The sequence below is a fragment of the Chenopodium quinoa genome, unplaced genomic scaffold, assembly GCF_001683475.1.
Source record: "Chenopodium quinoa cultivar QQ74 unplaced genomic scaffold, ASM168347v1, whole genome shotgun sequence".
NCBI lineage: Eukaryota > Viridiplantae > Streptophyta > Magnoliopsida > Caryophyllales > Amaranthaceae > Chenopodium > Chenopodium quinoa.
This window is the reverse complement of record NW_018743893.1, coordinates 1,312,366-1,328,720: the sequence shown is the minus strand read 5'-3', so window position 1 is coordinate 1,328,720 and position 16,355 is coordinate 1,312,366. Positions and strand designations below refer to the sequence as shown.

General features: G+C 34.1%; 1 protein-coding gene and 1 pseudogene across 1 annotated transcript; one reads left to right on the top strand and one right to left on the bottom strand.

Moving 5' to 3' along the window:
- Positions 1-4,700: 4,700 nt before the first annotated feature.
- LOC110686618 lies at positions 4,701-8,237 on the bottom strand (annotated as a pseudogene).
- Positions 8,238-9,469: 1,232 nt separating this feature from the next.
- Positions 9,470-12,256, top strand: LOC110686715 (F-box/kelch-repeat protein At3g23880-like). The gene is made up of 3 exons (XM_021863321.1): positions 9,470-10,491; positions 10,703-10,775; positions 10,869-12,256. Exons 2-3 carry the CDS (start codon positions 10,705-10,707, stop codon positions 12,076-12,078), a joined length of 1,281 nt encoding a protein of 426 aa, XP_021719013.1. The 5' UTR covers positions 9,470-10,491; positions 10,703-10,704; the 3' UTR covers positions 12,079-12,256.
- The last annotated feature ends 4,099 nt before the right edge of the window (positions 12,257-16,355 follow it).

Here is a 16,355-nt window from a genome sequence, read left to right as displayed (position 1 = left end):
CTTAATATAACTAGAAAATTTAACAATCTAACTTTATTGTTTAATGATTTTATTTAGATTAAAATTAAGTAAAGACTACAACTAACTATGTTGGATAGATTAAAGATATTTTTCATGTATGTTAGACTGTTAGTGTGCAGTGTATTGGGCCTAGGCCCATTTTCTTCAAGTGGTTTAGTGATTACTGAAATGGGCCACAAACTTTGTGGGCTTATAGTGATAATAACATGACAAAAATTAATTATGGCCCTTTTTTCCTTGATCATTGATTTATATAGATACAAAATTTTGTTAAATTCATCTCAAATATAAAATTCGTATTATTTCTAGTAATAAACATTAAACTTCGACGACTAAATATTTATTAAGGAAAGAAGTTACATTTGTAACAATGTTGTATTTTCTAAATCCACAAAAAGTGTTAGGCTTATCAGGCCAAAATAGATTTTCAGGGTTTTTCTCTAGTCGAGTTAGGATTTTTAACTAAATTGTGTTTTTTAATTTGTTTAAACCCGTACATTTATGGATCAGATCGATTTAGCGGACTGTTCACCTCAAATTGTCATGAAAGACTTAAAGCTAAAATTTGATTGGTTGCCAGAAAATTCATAAGTGCGACTGAGCACATGCACCTACCTGAGCTAACATGTGGACTGCACGAACAGGTTAAGTTCAACTTTCAAGGTGTCGTTTTCTTCAATCATCACCAAAATTGGGCTTAAAAGTTTACTAATGATTATCTTTTGATTGAGAATAAATATCAATTTAACTTCATCGTAACAATGGTAAAAGAGGTATGTAAGTGGAGGCGTGGAGCTAACAAATATGTCCTGTGACTCTCAGGGGCGGAACTAGCATGGGTTCAAGTGGGTTCATTGAACCCACTAATCTTTTGAAAAAAATTAAAAAAAAAAAATTAAAAAAAAAAAAATCAAAATAGGTTTAAATAGAATATTTGTGTAATATATGACAAAAAGTAAAGCTGTAACCCAGTGGTTATTTTTAGCTCCCATCACACAAGAGTCGTGGGTTCAAAATCCATAACTCACACTTTTTTTTTTAATTTCATTTTCTGTTTTCCTAACACTGAAGAATGAAACCTTTCCTCTTCCAGTCTTCCTCATTCCCCCAAATTGAAAAACCCTAACCTCTTCCTCCTTCTCTTCCCGTTCTTCCTCTCTCTCTTCTCTTTCGTCCTCCTTTTCTTGCAACCCACCGGCGCAAATGCAGGCTGAGTACTAGCCAAGGCTCGAAGCTGCGAAGCGAAGCAGACCCACAGGCCACAACCACTCAACCCAGTGGCGGACTGGCGGAAGTCAGCAAGTCACAGTCACAGCCCGACATCCGTGTGCCCGTGTCTACTCGTCTAGGACTCTAGGTAAGTGAATTTGGGGATTTATTTTTGGCTAATGTAATTTACTTCTCAATTTGGGGATTTTTTTTGTGATATTTTGAATAGCTTTTTGATATTGTAAATGGTGGAAAATGCAACTTTCAGAGTTTCAGTGATGTTGTTTCTCTTTGTTTCGATGTTTTACCTTGCTGATTTTTCTCAAGCCCTCAAGGTAATTTGTTTTGGCTTTTAACTTTTTAAGCTATTTTATGAACTTTGATTTGGAATTTGTTTGAATTTGGTGTTATCTTTTGTTTGTTTGTTGGATTGGATGGATTATGGATGTTGGATTAATCTTGGGATTTGTCATTTGTGCTGAATTTTGTTGTTTAGTACTAATGGTGGTCTAATAGAAGTAATAGTAGGTTGCTTCTATTATTAATTTGGTGATGCTAAATTAATTTTGAATAGCTTTTTGATATAGTAGGGTATTCATGAGCTTTCTATGATGCTTGTTGAAACAAATAAGCATACTACTTACAAAAGTTTACTTGCTTATAAGACTAGCATTGATCCTTCCGGTTGCAACTGCAAACGTGGAACAAGTGTTTTAATCAATGACATACGTAAAAAATAAGTTGCGAAATAGTATGGGTGATCAATTATTGAATGATAATTTAGTCACTTTTCTTAAGAGAGATTTATTTTCAAGAGTTAGTGATGATGATGTATTGGAACACTTTCAAAGTATGAAGACTCGAAGAATGCTTCTGTAATCTTTTTTTTTTTCTTTTCATTTACCTATGTGTAATCTATTTGTAATCCATATTTTGAACTTATTTATGTACTGAATATTTAATTATTATATTTTTTTTCTTTTGTTAATTACGATTTCAAATTTCCGAAGTTTCGAACCCACACTTCGAAAATCCTGGTGACGCCACTGGTGACTCCTGTCATATTGTACTCGTGTCTAAATTTGAAAATGAATGGTTTGATTGAGTAAGCTGACCTATTTAATCAATAATGTTGGTCATGTTGATAATTAAATATTACAGAAATCATTGACACTAACCTGTTTTTTCTTTGTGGGTCATGAATCGTGGTGTGTTATACGAAGTATTAAAAATAGTCTTCCTCCGATTTTATTTTTTTTATTTTTTTTAAAGTTTTAAACTTTGACTATTTTTACTATTCATAGTATGGTTTTGACTTGATTATTTAATTAACATATAAATTACAAATATTATTGTATGATAATTGTTGGATTTAGTAGCAGTGTAACATGCATCGCTCATAACTCATAAGTATACAACATATACTCCCTTCTTTTCATATTGATTTTCCTACTTTGACCAACTTTGTCTCACAAAAATATTCCAAGTAGGAAGAACAATATGATAAGGTGGAAGTATCATCAATTCCCTAATTAGATGTGTTGTGTCGAAATCGTGTCTTGTCGTGCTAACTTGCTTCTAGAGACCTCTAGAGTCTAGTCAGACGCCATTGTATATTGACTGTTTAATTACCGTTGGTGGACTTGTATAGTTGTATGCCTACTTCTAAACCTGGACCAACAGCTTATAGTTCTGAAGAAGAAGAACAACAACAACGATGGATCGAATTGGATGATTTGATTATAATTTTTTTGACATATGCATTAAAGAGATTGATGTTCCAGACTATGCAAAGCCAAGTTCTAATTAAGTGTCTTGGAATATTTGATGATTCTGTTGCGTTTCTGTCTCTCCATGAGACTCAGAAGAAGTTTGATTCTTGGTTATGGAGTGATGACTGATGAGTGTTGGAAATTAGAGATAGCTTTGATGTGTTGTCTGTAATTTGCTTATTTTTTGTATTAATTGATGAACCTCGTATGCATACGTATGCAGTATTTATTACTCTACTATTACTTACACATTACAGTATTTCGTATTTATTTTTAGGAAAAATTCATGGGAATAATCCCACCTTTGGGCCATTCATTTTTAATAATCCCACCTTTGATTATTTTTTCTAAATAATCCAACTTTTACCCCCCAATTCATTTATATTGGTCTCATTTTACCTGAAACCGATTGAGGAGGTAATTTTTTTTTTTTAATTAATTTACACGTATCGTTACTTAAATTAGTTAAAAAAAAAAAAAACTCAAACCCAATTCAGCCACCACCATCCCTACCACCACCCAAACCCAAACTCTAGAACCACCATCTACCAGACCCGAACCCCAAAACCACCCCACCAGCCAACACCGGCGCCGCTCAACCCACTTCACCTCACCCTTTCCTCATTCCGACCACCCTTCCCCACACTCCGTTCCCTTACTCCTCCCTTTTCCGAACACCCAATCCCCTGCTGCAATTCGACTGCCCTACCCACCTAACCCACCACCGGAATGGCCTGAAAACCGCCCCTCTCATCTTTCCAAGCACCGAAACCCTAACCCCTCCATTTCCCAAGCCCCTAAAACCCCAAAAGAGGTGGTGTTGGTGTTGAAGCTAGAGAAGGGGAGGGGACGGGATTGGGTTTCAAGGCTAGAGAAAGGGGTTTCAGGGATAAGGAAGAGGAGGGGGGGAAGGGGGGTTGATTTCGGGGTGGTTGGGGATGGTGGTTACGGAGGACAAGGAGGGGCAGCAGGTGGTTCGATGTGTGGTCAGATGGCTGCTTTGCTTCTGAGTGATGATGTAGGTGGTTGCGAGGGGTGTGTAGAGGTGGTGGTCAGGTGGCTGCTGGGCAGTTTGGTCTGGGCTGGTAGGTGCGACAGGGGAGTAGTGATGATGGTGGTTGGTTTGTGGCTGTCGATTGGTGGCGAGGAGATTAAGGGGATGCAGTTGTTGCATCTGATTGGTGGTAATTGGCTCGGTTTGGGTGGCTGAAAGTGTTGGGCTGGCATGGAGATGCGTGGCTGGAGTGTGCTGTTGCGGATTATATTGGTGGCGATTGTGGGTTGTGAGGAGCAGTGGAGTAGTTTTTTTTTTTTTTTTCCTTAATTTTTTTGGACCAATGACAGGCTACCACGTGTCATGTAATCTGTTATAGGTTACATGACCGGTTGGAACCAATAAAAAAGAATGGGGATAAAGGTCGGATTATTAAAAAATAATCCAAAAATGGGATTATTATAAACGAATGGCCCAAAGGTGAGATTATTCCCATGAATTTTTCCTTAGTTTTAAGATAAACTCACGTATATGGAAGACAAAACTCTTAAACTACTCTATTATTACACATTATTATTTTAAGTAGCAACCGTATCCAAAATATTGTCTACATATAAAATAACTTACTAGTAGTAGACTAACATTAATTAATTAATATAGAATTATTTAAGTTTGAAATATGTACCGACGTACCGTATTAATTACTAAACGTACTTTAGGAGTCCCGTATCATTTTTCACATCACTCACTCGTGTAACTGTCCATGTCTTACCATCAGGGTATTGTAAAATCATTGGTGGAATAATGACTTTTTTAACAGCATTCTGAATGCCTTTCGAAATATCTCCCAGTCGTTCTCTATAGACCGCATTTTATGATTGTTAGGAGTTGTAGTTACGATAGCTCTACTAACCCTGGATGTACTTGAAACGTGCTGCCTCTGCAACCATTTGAACCGCAATGAGTAGGAACCGAGCTTCAGTTTTGGTATTGATAGGTCCTATTTTGCACATGTTTTAGGTGGGTATCTAAGCTCATTTGATTACAAAATTAGAGATCTTTGGTGCATATTTGCATTATTTGCTTAAGTTGTGCTCTACTACTCTTCGTTTGTGTGTTTTGATGAATTTCAGGTGATTTATATGCAAATGGAGTATGGTTGGCTAATCTTGAGTATAATAATCATGGAGTATGAAAACATATTGCTTAAGAATATCAAATCATGTGTTCGAGACGAACTTGAGTGAAAATGAAGCAAAACGTTGATGAAATACTTGACAAATATGACACCTGTTCACTATTATGCTCATAACTTTTGTTATACAAATTAAAATGGAGTGATTCAAATTTCATTGGAAATTAGACTTGAAGACCTTTCCAACGATATATTATACGCCTCAAACGGAGCTCCGGATATGAAGTTATGACTGATTTAAGATGAGTGATACGCGCAGCAGAGCAGGCACGTCCGTGCCTGGAAGTCAGTAGCCACAGCAGTTTATGCACGCATAGAGGCACGTCCGTGCCTCCTGGAGTCCTTGTGCGCCAAGAAAAGATGTTTATCTTTTTATCTTCCTAGGCCTATATATACATTAAGTAGTGTTTTATTATTAATTAAGTTTTTATTATTCATTAGTTTTACGTTGTTAAGAACTAGTTCTCTCTATTTTATTTTCCTTGCTTTTGTAATTCAAGATTCAAGATTTCTACTTTTCGCTTTCAATTCAATTCAAGATTCGGTATTTTCTTTTAATCCCTTATTCCTTAATTATGTTTTCTTTAATTATTTTTGTTATTGTTTATTTCATTATGAGTGAGTAGATTTCCTATTCCAAGATCTAGGGTAGCCCAATTATGATTGATGCATGAATTAAATCTTTAAATTCTCTAATAACTTTTGCAATTGCTATGCTAAATTGATTGTGATTATGCCAATACTAGGTTAGACGTAATTTAGTATTGTGATTATTCCATTGTTTCTATCACAGCGAGAGTTGGGTTTAAACGGATTTGAGTAGATCAATTTAGGGTTTGATATTCAACATGAGAATAGTTGGGTTGATGATTGGGAAGTTAGAATAATGTGTTTAATGTCTCTAATTTGCATGATACCATGAGAATAGGCTTGATTGTATGTTAGAGAATCCATTGATACTCGAGAGAGGTCTTTGGTATTGATTAGGGTTTACTTTTCCCCGTTCAATTGGAATCGTATGTTAGGGGTAGAAATATAATTGCATCAAGCGTAATTGTGGTGATACTAGATCTTGGATGTTTTAATTATTTGATTTATCATATTCATTTGATTATTTCTAGTTTTCCATATTTTAGCATATAGTTTAATCCACCATTATTGATTCTTGCTTAGTAATAACTTGAGTCTATTTAATTGTTTGAACCTTAGTCTCTTGGGATTCGACCCTTACTTGCATGTCTACATAGTAGTGGTTAGTTAGGTTATTTTTGTTAGATACGCGACACGCCTATCAGGTATAATCTATGGCCGTAGTATCCATTCCATAGACCTTATCCGTGAAAGTTTTAAGGTTATCAAATAATGGGAAACTTAATCGGTTTGTATCACCATTTCTTTCGATTTGACTGTAACTTTCCCCATAATTATCTTTCCCCATAATTAATATTTACAAAATGCTGAACTTCTGGAAAAACTTTATTTGCCTTATCAATGGTATCAATATCAAGAACGGGAAAGAAATGGCCGCGTACTTCACCTCTATATTTATCAGCAAAGGCCATTAGATACAAATCGTTTCTACTTAAAGCAAGTGTAACGGATATCTGATTATTATCCTTTTTAGATTCAAGGTCAACCAAAAGATATGTATTTGGGTTGGTTGGTGCTCGAATCATCGGAATTCCCTTGTACACTAAGCTTGGATCCTTAACTTGGTTACGTATACTTTGCAGAAAGGTGTTATAAGTACGATGTGTAGGTTTTGGTTCGAGTTTTAAGGTTTTAAATTTTTTTTGGTTCATATGAGTCACTTAGGGCGGGGATGGAAATCGATCCTAGATCAACTTAAACCGGGAGAAAAGCTGTTACCAACTAAGCTGTCCCTCACTCTCAGTTTGAAGGTTATATCAGCTGCATTAATCTGTTGAAAGATGACCCATATAGTTATCGTGAGAACAAGCCATGCCTTCTTGTTTTCTTTTTCCATTTTAACCTAGTATTGTTACACAAAAATGAAAATACTAATGTTATTACAAAGTGTATGGAAATCAGGAAATCAAGATAGAGGAGGAGAAAATAATACGTGTATTAGAGATTGTAAAAGTGATTGGTATTGTACAAGTTTTAAAATGGCCTGGATAAATTATTACAATCAACAAAGTTCATTTTGTAGAAATTGTATAAAATAAGTATCAAATTATAGTAAATAAAGATCCTAATTAATAAAAAAATAAAATAAAAAGAAGAGTATGGAGATCAAAGTAACTTACAACAAAACTAGGACAAAGCTTGTGTTGAGCGGAAATATAGTAAATAATAAAGATCCTAATTAATAAAATATTTTTTTTTTTTTTTTTTTTTTTTTTTTTTTTTTTTTAAAAAAAAAAAAAAAAGGGAAGAGTATGGAGATCAGAGTAGCTTACAACAAACTAAGCCAAAACTTATGTTGAGTGGAAATATAATAAATTAAGATCCTAGCCAAAACTTGTGTTGAGTGGAAGTATATATAGTAAATAAGATCCTAATTAATAAAATAAAATAAAGAAAAGGGGAAGAGTATGGAGATCAAAGTAGCTTGCAATAAAACTAAGCCAAAGCTTGTGTTGAGCGGAAATAAATATAGTAAATAATATTCTGATTAATAAAAAAAAGAAAAAAAAAAGGGGAAGAGTATGTAGATTAACTTACAACAAAACTAAGCCAAAGCTTGTGTTGAGTGGAAATATAGTAAATAAAGATCCTAATTAATAAAATAAAAAAAATAATTAAACAAAGGGAAGAGTATGAAAAAATTGTCCGGAATAATTCGACATTTGCCTCACACGCCCAAATTAATCTCACGTTTAGATTATTTTTTAGGAAAAAATCATGGGAATATTCCGACCTTTAGCCCATTCTTTTTTAATAATCCGACCTTTACCTCCAATTCTTTTTTAATGGTCCCATTTGACCAGAAATCGGTTAAACCGGTCAATTTTTTTTTTTGATTTTAAATACACGTGTCACTATGCAATTTGTTTAAAATTTCAAATTAAAAAACAAAATTAAAAAAAGAAAAACAATTTTTTTTAATTTTTAATAATTTTTACAAAAAAAAAGAAATAATAAAAAAAAAACAGAACCACCCCTGCCACTACCTTCCCCACCACCCCTGCCACCATTCCCTCTCCCCCTCCCATTCACGCAGCTCCCCTCTCCCCAGCCCAGAAATCGACCGGCCGGCGTCGCGCTCACCCACCGCCGGCCGAACCACACCTTATTACTCCAACCTTCCCTTAACCGTCGCCCCACCCATCCAAACAAACCCTAACCCGCGAAAACCGCAACCAACCTCCACCTTGCCTCATCGCAACCCCTTCCGACCACCGCAGCCCCGAAACCACCCTTACCATGTTTTCTGGCCTCCATAAACCCTATTCCCCCAAATGGGCTGCTGTGGTGGCAGTGAGGGAGCGAGTGAGAGAGATGCGGGACGGGGGTGGTTCGGTGTTGCTCGGATGGCAGGGCAAGATCAGGGGTAGAGGGAAGGGGAGGAAGGAGAAGGAAGGGGGGGTAAGCCGCCAGCCGCCGGCGCGCCTGCCGGAGCAGGGGGCTGGCCTGGGCGCGTCTGCCGGAGCAGGGGGCTCCCTGGTGGCTGGCTATTTTTATTTTTTTCTGTTTTTTTGTTATTTTTTTGTTTTTTGTTTTTACCAATCGCAGGCCGCCACGTGTCATGTAACCTGTTATAACAGGTTACATGACCGGTTGGGACCAATAAAAATTAAAGACCCCTAAAGGTCGGATTATTAAAAAAGAATGGGCTAAAGGTCGGATTATTGCCATGAATTTTTCCTATTTTTTAATAATATGACCTATACGCTCAATCCACCCCCAAATCCCAATAGCCCCAATTAAGTGACTTGAAGTCGGCTAAACAAGTTGCCATTTGTGACTTGGGATTGTTTGCACACGTGCCAACACATGGTTGGTAAAAAATTATCGAAAAATTAAAAGGAAAAACACGGCCACGCTCTCTGGCAAACCCACCATTGAAACCACCTCCTCTACCCAGCCCACCCACCTCCTATACCCATCTGGGTTTGGGGCTTTTTAATTTATTTTTTATTATAATTTTTTTACCAATTATAGGTTGACACATGTCTAATAACTTGTAATAACAAGTTGGATGATTGGTTAGGACCATTAAGAGCGCATTAAGTATAAATGTCGGATTATTAAAAACAATCGAAATGTGAAATTATTTTGGACGGATGAAGCAAAGATCAAATTATTCAGAGTAATTTTTCCTAATAAAATACCATGTTTGATTGTTTGTTTATAGGGATTGGGACTAGAGAGAGGGATGGGACAAGGTTTAAACCCCCTTTATCCCTCATCTAGAGGTTATCATTAGGTGGGTCGGGCTGAAGTTAAAAAATTATGCACACTTCTCGGGCCACGCCGGATCGGGTGAAGCTGCGGGCCGGATTTTTTGTGCCCAAATCTGTCCAAAATGGTCGGACCGTGTAGGCTTTTCGGGGGCATTTTCGGGCCGAGGCTAAAAAATCAACTAAAAACGCATAAAAATGTATTTCCAAACCCGCCCAAAATAAGTTTTGAGACGGCCGATCCCAACCCGATTTCAGGCAAAAAAAAATATGTCCAAATCCCGCCCAAGATTGAGCCAGGTCGGGCCGGGCTAACTTTGATCACCTCTACCCTCATCTATACATAAGAGGTTGGTATAAGGATGGTTGGACAAGGATTATAACAAAAATGACATATGTAACCTTAATGAAAAAAATAAAGGAGAAAGATAGAGTTAGTAAACATATATTTATAACTTTATCACAGATTCTACTTTTATCCCTAACTTATACCAAACAAAAGATAACACTTTATTTTATCTTTATACCACCCATAACTCACTATCCTTTTCCTACCCTCTTATTTATTTAATTAATTTTTTATTTTTTTTACGGACTCTCTTATCCTTCTTGATCTCACATACCATACCAAATATCCTTCTTGATCTCACATACCATACCAAACGCCCCGTCCGTATATCATGATTCTCATATTCCGTATTTAAGAACCAAAAGAGTTCCTATACTTATTACTTAAACAGTTAAACTAGACGAGAAGACAAGTTCGAGTACACACACAATATTGAAGCGAGGAAATTATTGATTAGCCATTTACTATAATCAAATTCAGTTGTTAAAACTGACATCAGGCAGAATTTGCTCGCCAAATTGACTTTATTTTCTTCTTCTTCTTCAAACCCAGATTCAGATCGATCTTTTTAAACTAATACCCAGGTACTGTATTATTTTCTGTATTTCTCTTCTATAAGTTTCATAAATTGATGCTATATTTCATATAATTGTCATTCGTTTTTTTCTGCTTTGTCTTCAATCCTGCAATATTAATTGTATATTCTCTAAACCCCGTTCATTTTCTGCTTTCAATTTCTTATTTGATACATTATATAGTTAAAAAATTAACTCAATTATCTTGTTGTTGTTGCAGCAATGGCTCTATCTTTGCAGCGTTACATTTGGTCAAATGACAACAGCCGTTTTTATCATCTCTTGAAACAAAGGTCAAATCCTTATATCTTTATCCCTTCTGATTTAATTTATTTTGATGGGTGGTTTAAATTTGCTGATTCTAGTTTTGGGTTTTAATTTATCAGAATTAATGAAGAAAAAGAGAGGTCAATGTTAATTGCAATTGAGAAGATTGATCATCTGCATGAAAATTTAATCATTGAGATTCTGTCATGGTTACCTGTGAAAGCTCTGTTACAGTTTAAGAGTGTTTGCAAATTATGGTATGCTATTATTTCGAGTCCGGATTTCATATCAAAACACCTGAATAACTACTATAACAATGATGAAAGTTGGCGCGGTTGTATCCCTGTTCAATATTATGTTAGCCATTCTGAACTTGAGCTGTATGAGCTGTTGGTTGATGAATCTCCTCGAGTTTTAGCTGATCAAGAGTTAGATAGTATGCCAATGCATAGCTTGTATGTTTGTGGTTCGTGTCACGGATTATATTATGTGTATCACTACGATTGTAGTGGTCGTGCTTTGTGGAATCCAGCCATCAATGAATTTAGACCCTTGCCTAAAATAATTTGTAAGCCTGATCTTCCATCCGAATTCACTTATGCTTCGTATGAAGTTTATGGTTTCGGGTTTGATCCTGTTAGTGGAGACTATAAGGTGGTTGTTATGAAAGGTTATTGGCTTACTAATTATGACGATGAAAGTGATGCCAAGCATCCTGTATCAGTCCTTGTCTATTCGTTAAGGACTAATTCGTGGAGGTATTGTGGAGATCTGGCTAGAGCTTATAGTTTGGAAAGTAATAAATGTTACATCTATGTGAATGGATGTTGTTACTGGTTCGGATCATTTGAATATAGTTCTGAACTGATCATTTCTTTTGATATGGCTACTGATGCGTTCAAAGAAATTGATGTTCCAGACTATGCACAACCAAGTTCTAAGCGTCTGGGAGTGTATGATGATTCTCTTGCGATTCTGTGTCTCCATCAGACTAAGAAGTTCGATATTTGGATATGGAGTGAGGAGTGTTGGACCAGGAAATTTACTGTGGGACCATTGTCAGATATCTGGTGTCCTGTTGGTCATTGGAGAAATAACAGGCTCTTACTAGAATGTAACGATGGTAAGCTGGTCTTATTGGATCCCGAAAAACCCCAAGAAATTAAGGATCTTGCATTTCAGAAGGAAAAGTCGTGTCAAGGAGTTTTTGCTTACATGGAAAGTCTGGTTTCGATCAAAGATAAGAACGAGGCAGGGCCTCAGAACGTTGAAGAAATCATTGATTATTTTGGCGCAAATATTTTTTATAAGAAATTGGCACGTGGATAGTAGTCATGTCAGCGTTAATTACTTTAGTTATAGTTATAGATACATATAGATTTGTCATTGCATGTGAAATTCGAATTTTTATTACCTAATCTTAACATATGTAATTGCAAATCAATTAAGGCCTAATTAGTCTTTGATTCTTTGTAGAAAGATTATTCTTTACCTAATAATATGAGGATATTATAATTATGATTATTAAATAAAAAATGAAAGCGTGAATAATTTATCCTATCCTTTGAATTTGTATTTAATTTTATTTTATACGAATTTTCATACTTAACATATTTCCCATTTGAATAGAGGCAAGGAAGGTAACCAATAAGTAATTGCAGTTGACCCATCAAACTATCAAAGAGGACGGTGGTTGTTGGCGTGCTGCTGATCCTTATCGCAACTTTTCATTATATGGACAACTAAATCATGCATGTTAATTCAATGTTTTTAAGTATGAACTTACCGAATTTATTTAAAGATTAAATCTTAATTTTTTTAATGGTATTTTTACTTTTTAATTTAATGATTTAAATTGATAAATATTATTATAGTTATGATAATATTTGTAGTAGATTAGATTTTAGATTTCAGCAAAACTCCTCAAATTGAAGTGTGTTCCATTGATTAATATATATAGAATTTTACAAGACTCGTAATCTTGACTATTATTTTTGTGAGTGACAGTGAATAGGAGTTGTTTAATATATATAAAATTTGATCATTTGTACAATAACTATTCAATACATGATAGATAGTATCAAAATAAAAAAAATAAAAAAATAAAGTTTGACATATAAAAATCGAAATAATATGATACCTTACATATAAATTTTTAGTTTTATAAGAAACTAAAATCTCATATTTCACAACAACAATAAACAAGTCTCACAAGACATTTTTTCCGTACTTCCTCCGCTACATATTGGTTTTTCCATTTAAATCTTTCGGTGATGGTTTTTCCATTTAAATCTTTCGGTGAGACAGTACAAGATTGGTGTTAGAGTGGGAAGAATTGAACCATATAAAATGGAAGGAGTATTAATATATTTGTCATAAAATAGATGATCAGGAGAACAAGGAAAAGAATCATGGGATTGAGATTTGCAGCAAAAATAAACAGAGAAAATAGAAAAAGATTTATACAAAATCGAACTTTTTACACTATTTCGTATATATAATATACATTCAAATGCATAACTAAAAAAATAGAAAAGACGAGTGAAGGAATCTGGAAGTACACAAAACTTGATAAAAGAAATCGAATCGAGTAAAGGTATAGATATGTATGAAGAATAATCAAGATGATGATTAAGATCATATAATTACATGACAGTAAGTTGTAATCAATGTTTTTGGGTAGATTTTTGGTACTTGTCTTTGATCCAATTGAAACCCATTGAAGTACCCTGCTTGACCTTCTTAAAACCCGTTGAAGCAACTTCCTTAGTCTTATTAAGCCCTTCTTCGACCTTCTTCTTCGCGCCTCCTGATCCATCGTTGTTGTTGTTCTTCTTCTTCTTAGCCGTTTTACCATCGTACTCGTGGCTACCATAAGCTGGTTGCGGATCCCATTGATCCGCCCACGACGTCCCTTCCATTGTTTACTTGAAAATATATATTTGATCCTACCAAAATAATGATATGGGAAAAGGAAGATGGGATAAAGAGAAGGAATTCTTTGTTAGAGAAATATTTGTGTTCAAGATTTTATGACATTTTTCTTGAGAATTCAATGAGATTGGTATTTATATGGTGCAAATGCGGAATATTTCAACCGTGTTGAAATCCTTGCTTGGACCGCCGTTATGCTTTACTTCGTATATTGTATTTCTACAGCTAATTAAGATCCCTCACAATAATTGTGTATAATGACCTGCTAGCAATTTTTAAATAATTGCTAGCTACATGCTAGTCATTGTGCAGTTACAACCTCTTATAATTAAGCCTAATTATAGAGTAATGTAGTTTTACTCCACCCAATGCTATTATATTTATTTATTTAATATAATTTATATATTTGTTAAAAATATTTATTTATTTTATGTCATCATGGACATAATAAAATTACAAAAGAAGTAGCTTGTCATTGTAGAGGTTGTGACAACCTTTAGCTACATGTAACCATTTTGGATGCTCTAATCCTAGTTATAGGAAACAAACCTAACACCTTCCAACTTACACAAATTCTTATCCTTCGTATGTGGCTACAATCATCATAGGGGTTACTTCGTTACTATAATAGGGGTTACTTGGTCAGTGTCAAAGAGGTTACTTCGTCAAAGTTATCGGGTACTCGGTCAATGTTATAGGGTTACTCGGTCAGTATTAATGTATTATAGAAGTCACTTGGTCAGTGTTATGTCACTTTGTCATTTTATAAGAGGTTACACGATGTAGCTAGCAACACACATGACCGGCTGTCTAATTTAATATTATCTTCTAATATATTTTCCAATGTTGATTATTATATCCCATATCCCTAACATGCATATCTAATAGCTGTCATATTGAGTGTTTCAAAAAAAAAAAAAAAAAAAAAAATAGCTGTGATATTGAGATTAAAATTGAGATTTGGCACGAGTGGATTATGATGTAGCGCGTACGAGATGTCTACTACGAGTAGAAGTTAGACCGCTTAATGTGAACCTTCTTCTGATCGCATGAGAGGTTTCTTGGAAGCTGCTTTCCATTTTTGTCAACTTTTTAAATGTTATTTCTAAAATTGGCCATATGATCAGGTGTTATTTTTCTAAATTTAATTATTTTACGGAGTAATTGATTAAAACTTACTGTATTATTATGATATTCTTGTAGATATTGTTATGTAAAGTAGATCATACTTTTATACTTCTGTTTTTGCCAAAGTTGACTTATATTTTTCTAAATTGATTTTGGAAAAAAATGGTAGAGCTTGATGTTGTTAAAGAAATTGGTATATCTAGAAGCTGTTGGTCCAGGTTTAGAAGTAGGCATACAAGTCCACCAACGTCAACTAAAAAGTCAATATACAATGGCGTCTGACTAGACTCTAGAGGTCTCTAGAAGCTTCACCCTGCATGACCTGCCCATCAACACATTGAAACAAACCTTATCAATATCTGATTTTTTTCTTTTCTAATTAATTTTATATCTATCCATAAAAGCTTAAACTGAATTCAAATATTTATGACAAACTCCGTAGAAAAATTGTGAATTTTCTTTATTTGGTTAAACATTTCTGGACAAAGGAATAATAGTGACGTTAGAATGTTGGGCAATACTTCTAGCATTGGTAAAAGTTGACACAATATGAATCGATAAACCATACACAAAAAAAGTATAAAAAAAAAGACAATGTTTAATTAGATAAGTCAACACGACACGACACGATCATTTGATAAACATCCATCTTTATGTTCTTTTTGTATACTTAAAGAACATCCATAATATTAATAAATAACATGATAATATTATGTAATGAACATTATTTATGTTCACCCAACATAATCTAAAGACAAAATTTATAGAACATTTTACAGTAAATAATGAATATTATGTCACAAATAATAATATATTACACTGACAATTAAATAACATGGAGATAAAGAATATTATTTAACATGTGTTCTTTATAAAATAGTGTCATGTTCATTGTTATTAAAAGTTTTATATTCTTTTTTTATATCTCTTATGTTCTTTTACACGTTCATTACATTTTTACAATATGTTATTTTCACTTTAGATATATGTTCTTTACAATTCTATATCATGTTCTTTTCACTTTAACTAAATGTACTTTACATTTCTATACAATGTTCTTTTCGCTTTTTTTATTTATTTTTATTTTTTTATTGAACGGATTACTATGCACATGGTACATCCGCCTTCATGAACCAATGATTATATTGTTCTTCCTACTTGAAATGTTTTTATGAGACAAAGTCGGTAAAAGTATATAGGAATGGAAGTATATCTTATCAACGATGCATGTTACATTGCTACTAAATCCAACAATTATCATACAATAATATAATATATATATTAGTAAAATAATCAAGTCAAAACCATTATATAAATAGTGAAAAAAGTCAAAGTGTAACATTTTAAAATAAAAATAAAAAAAAACGGAGGGAGACTAATTTTAATACGAAGTATAACACACCACAATCCATGATCCATAAAAGAAAAAAAAAACAGATTAGTGTTAATAATTACGTCGTATTTAATCATCAACATGACTACCATTATTTATTAAATAGCTAGGTCGGGTTAATGTTTGAGCTTAATCAATCAAACCATTCATC

Coding starts and splice junctions, on each gene's coding strand:
- LOC110686715 (XM_021863321.1), top strand. CDS start 10,705: ATGGCTCTATCTTTGCAGCGTTACATTTGGTCAAATGACAACAGCCGT. Junction 10,776..10,868: donor TATCATCTCTTGAAACAAAG/GTCAAATCCTTA, acceptor TTAATTTATCAG/AATTAATGAAGAAAAAGAGA.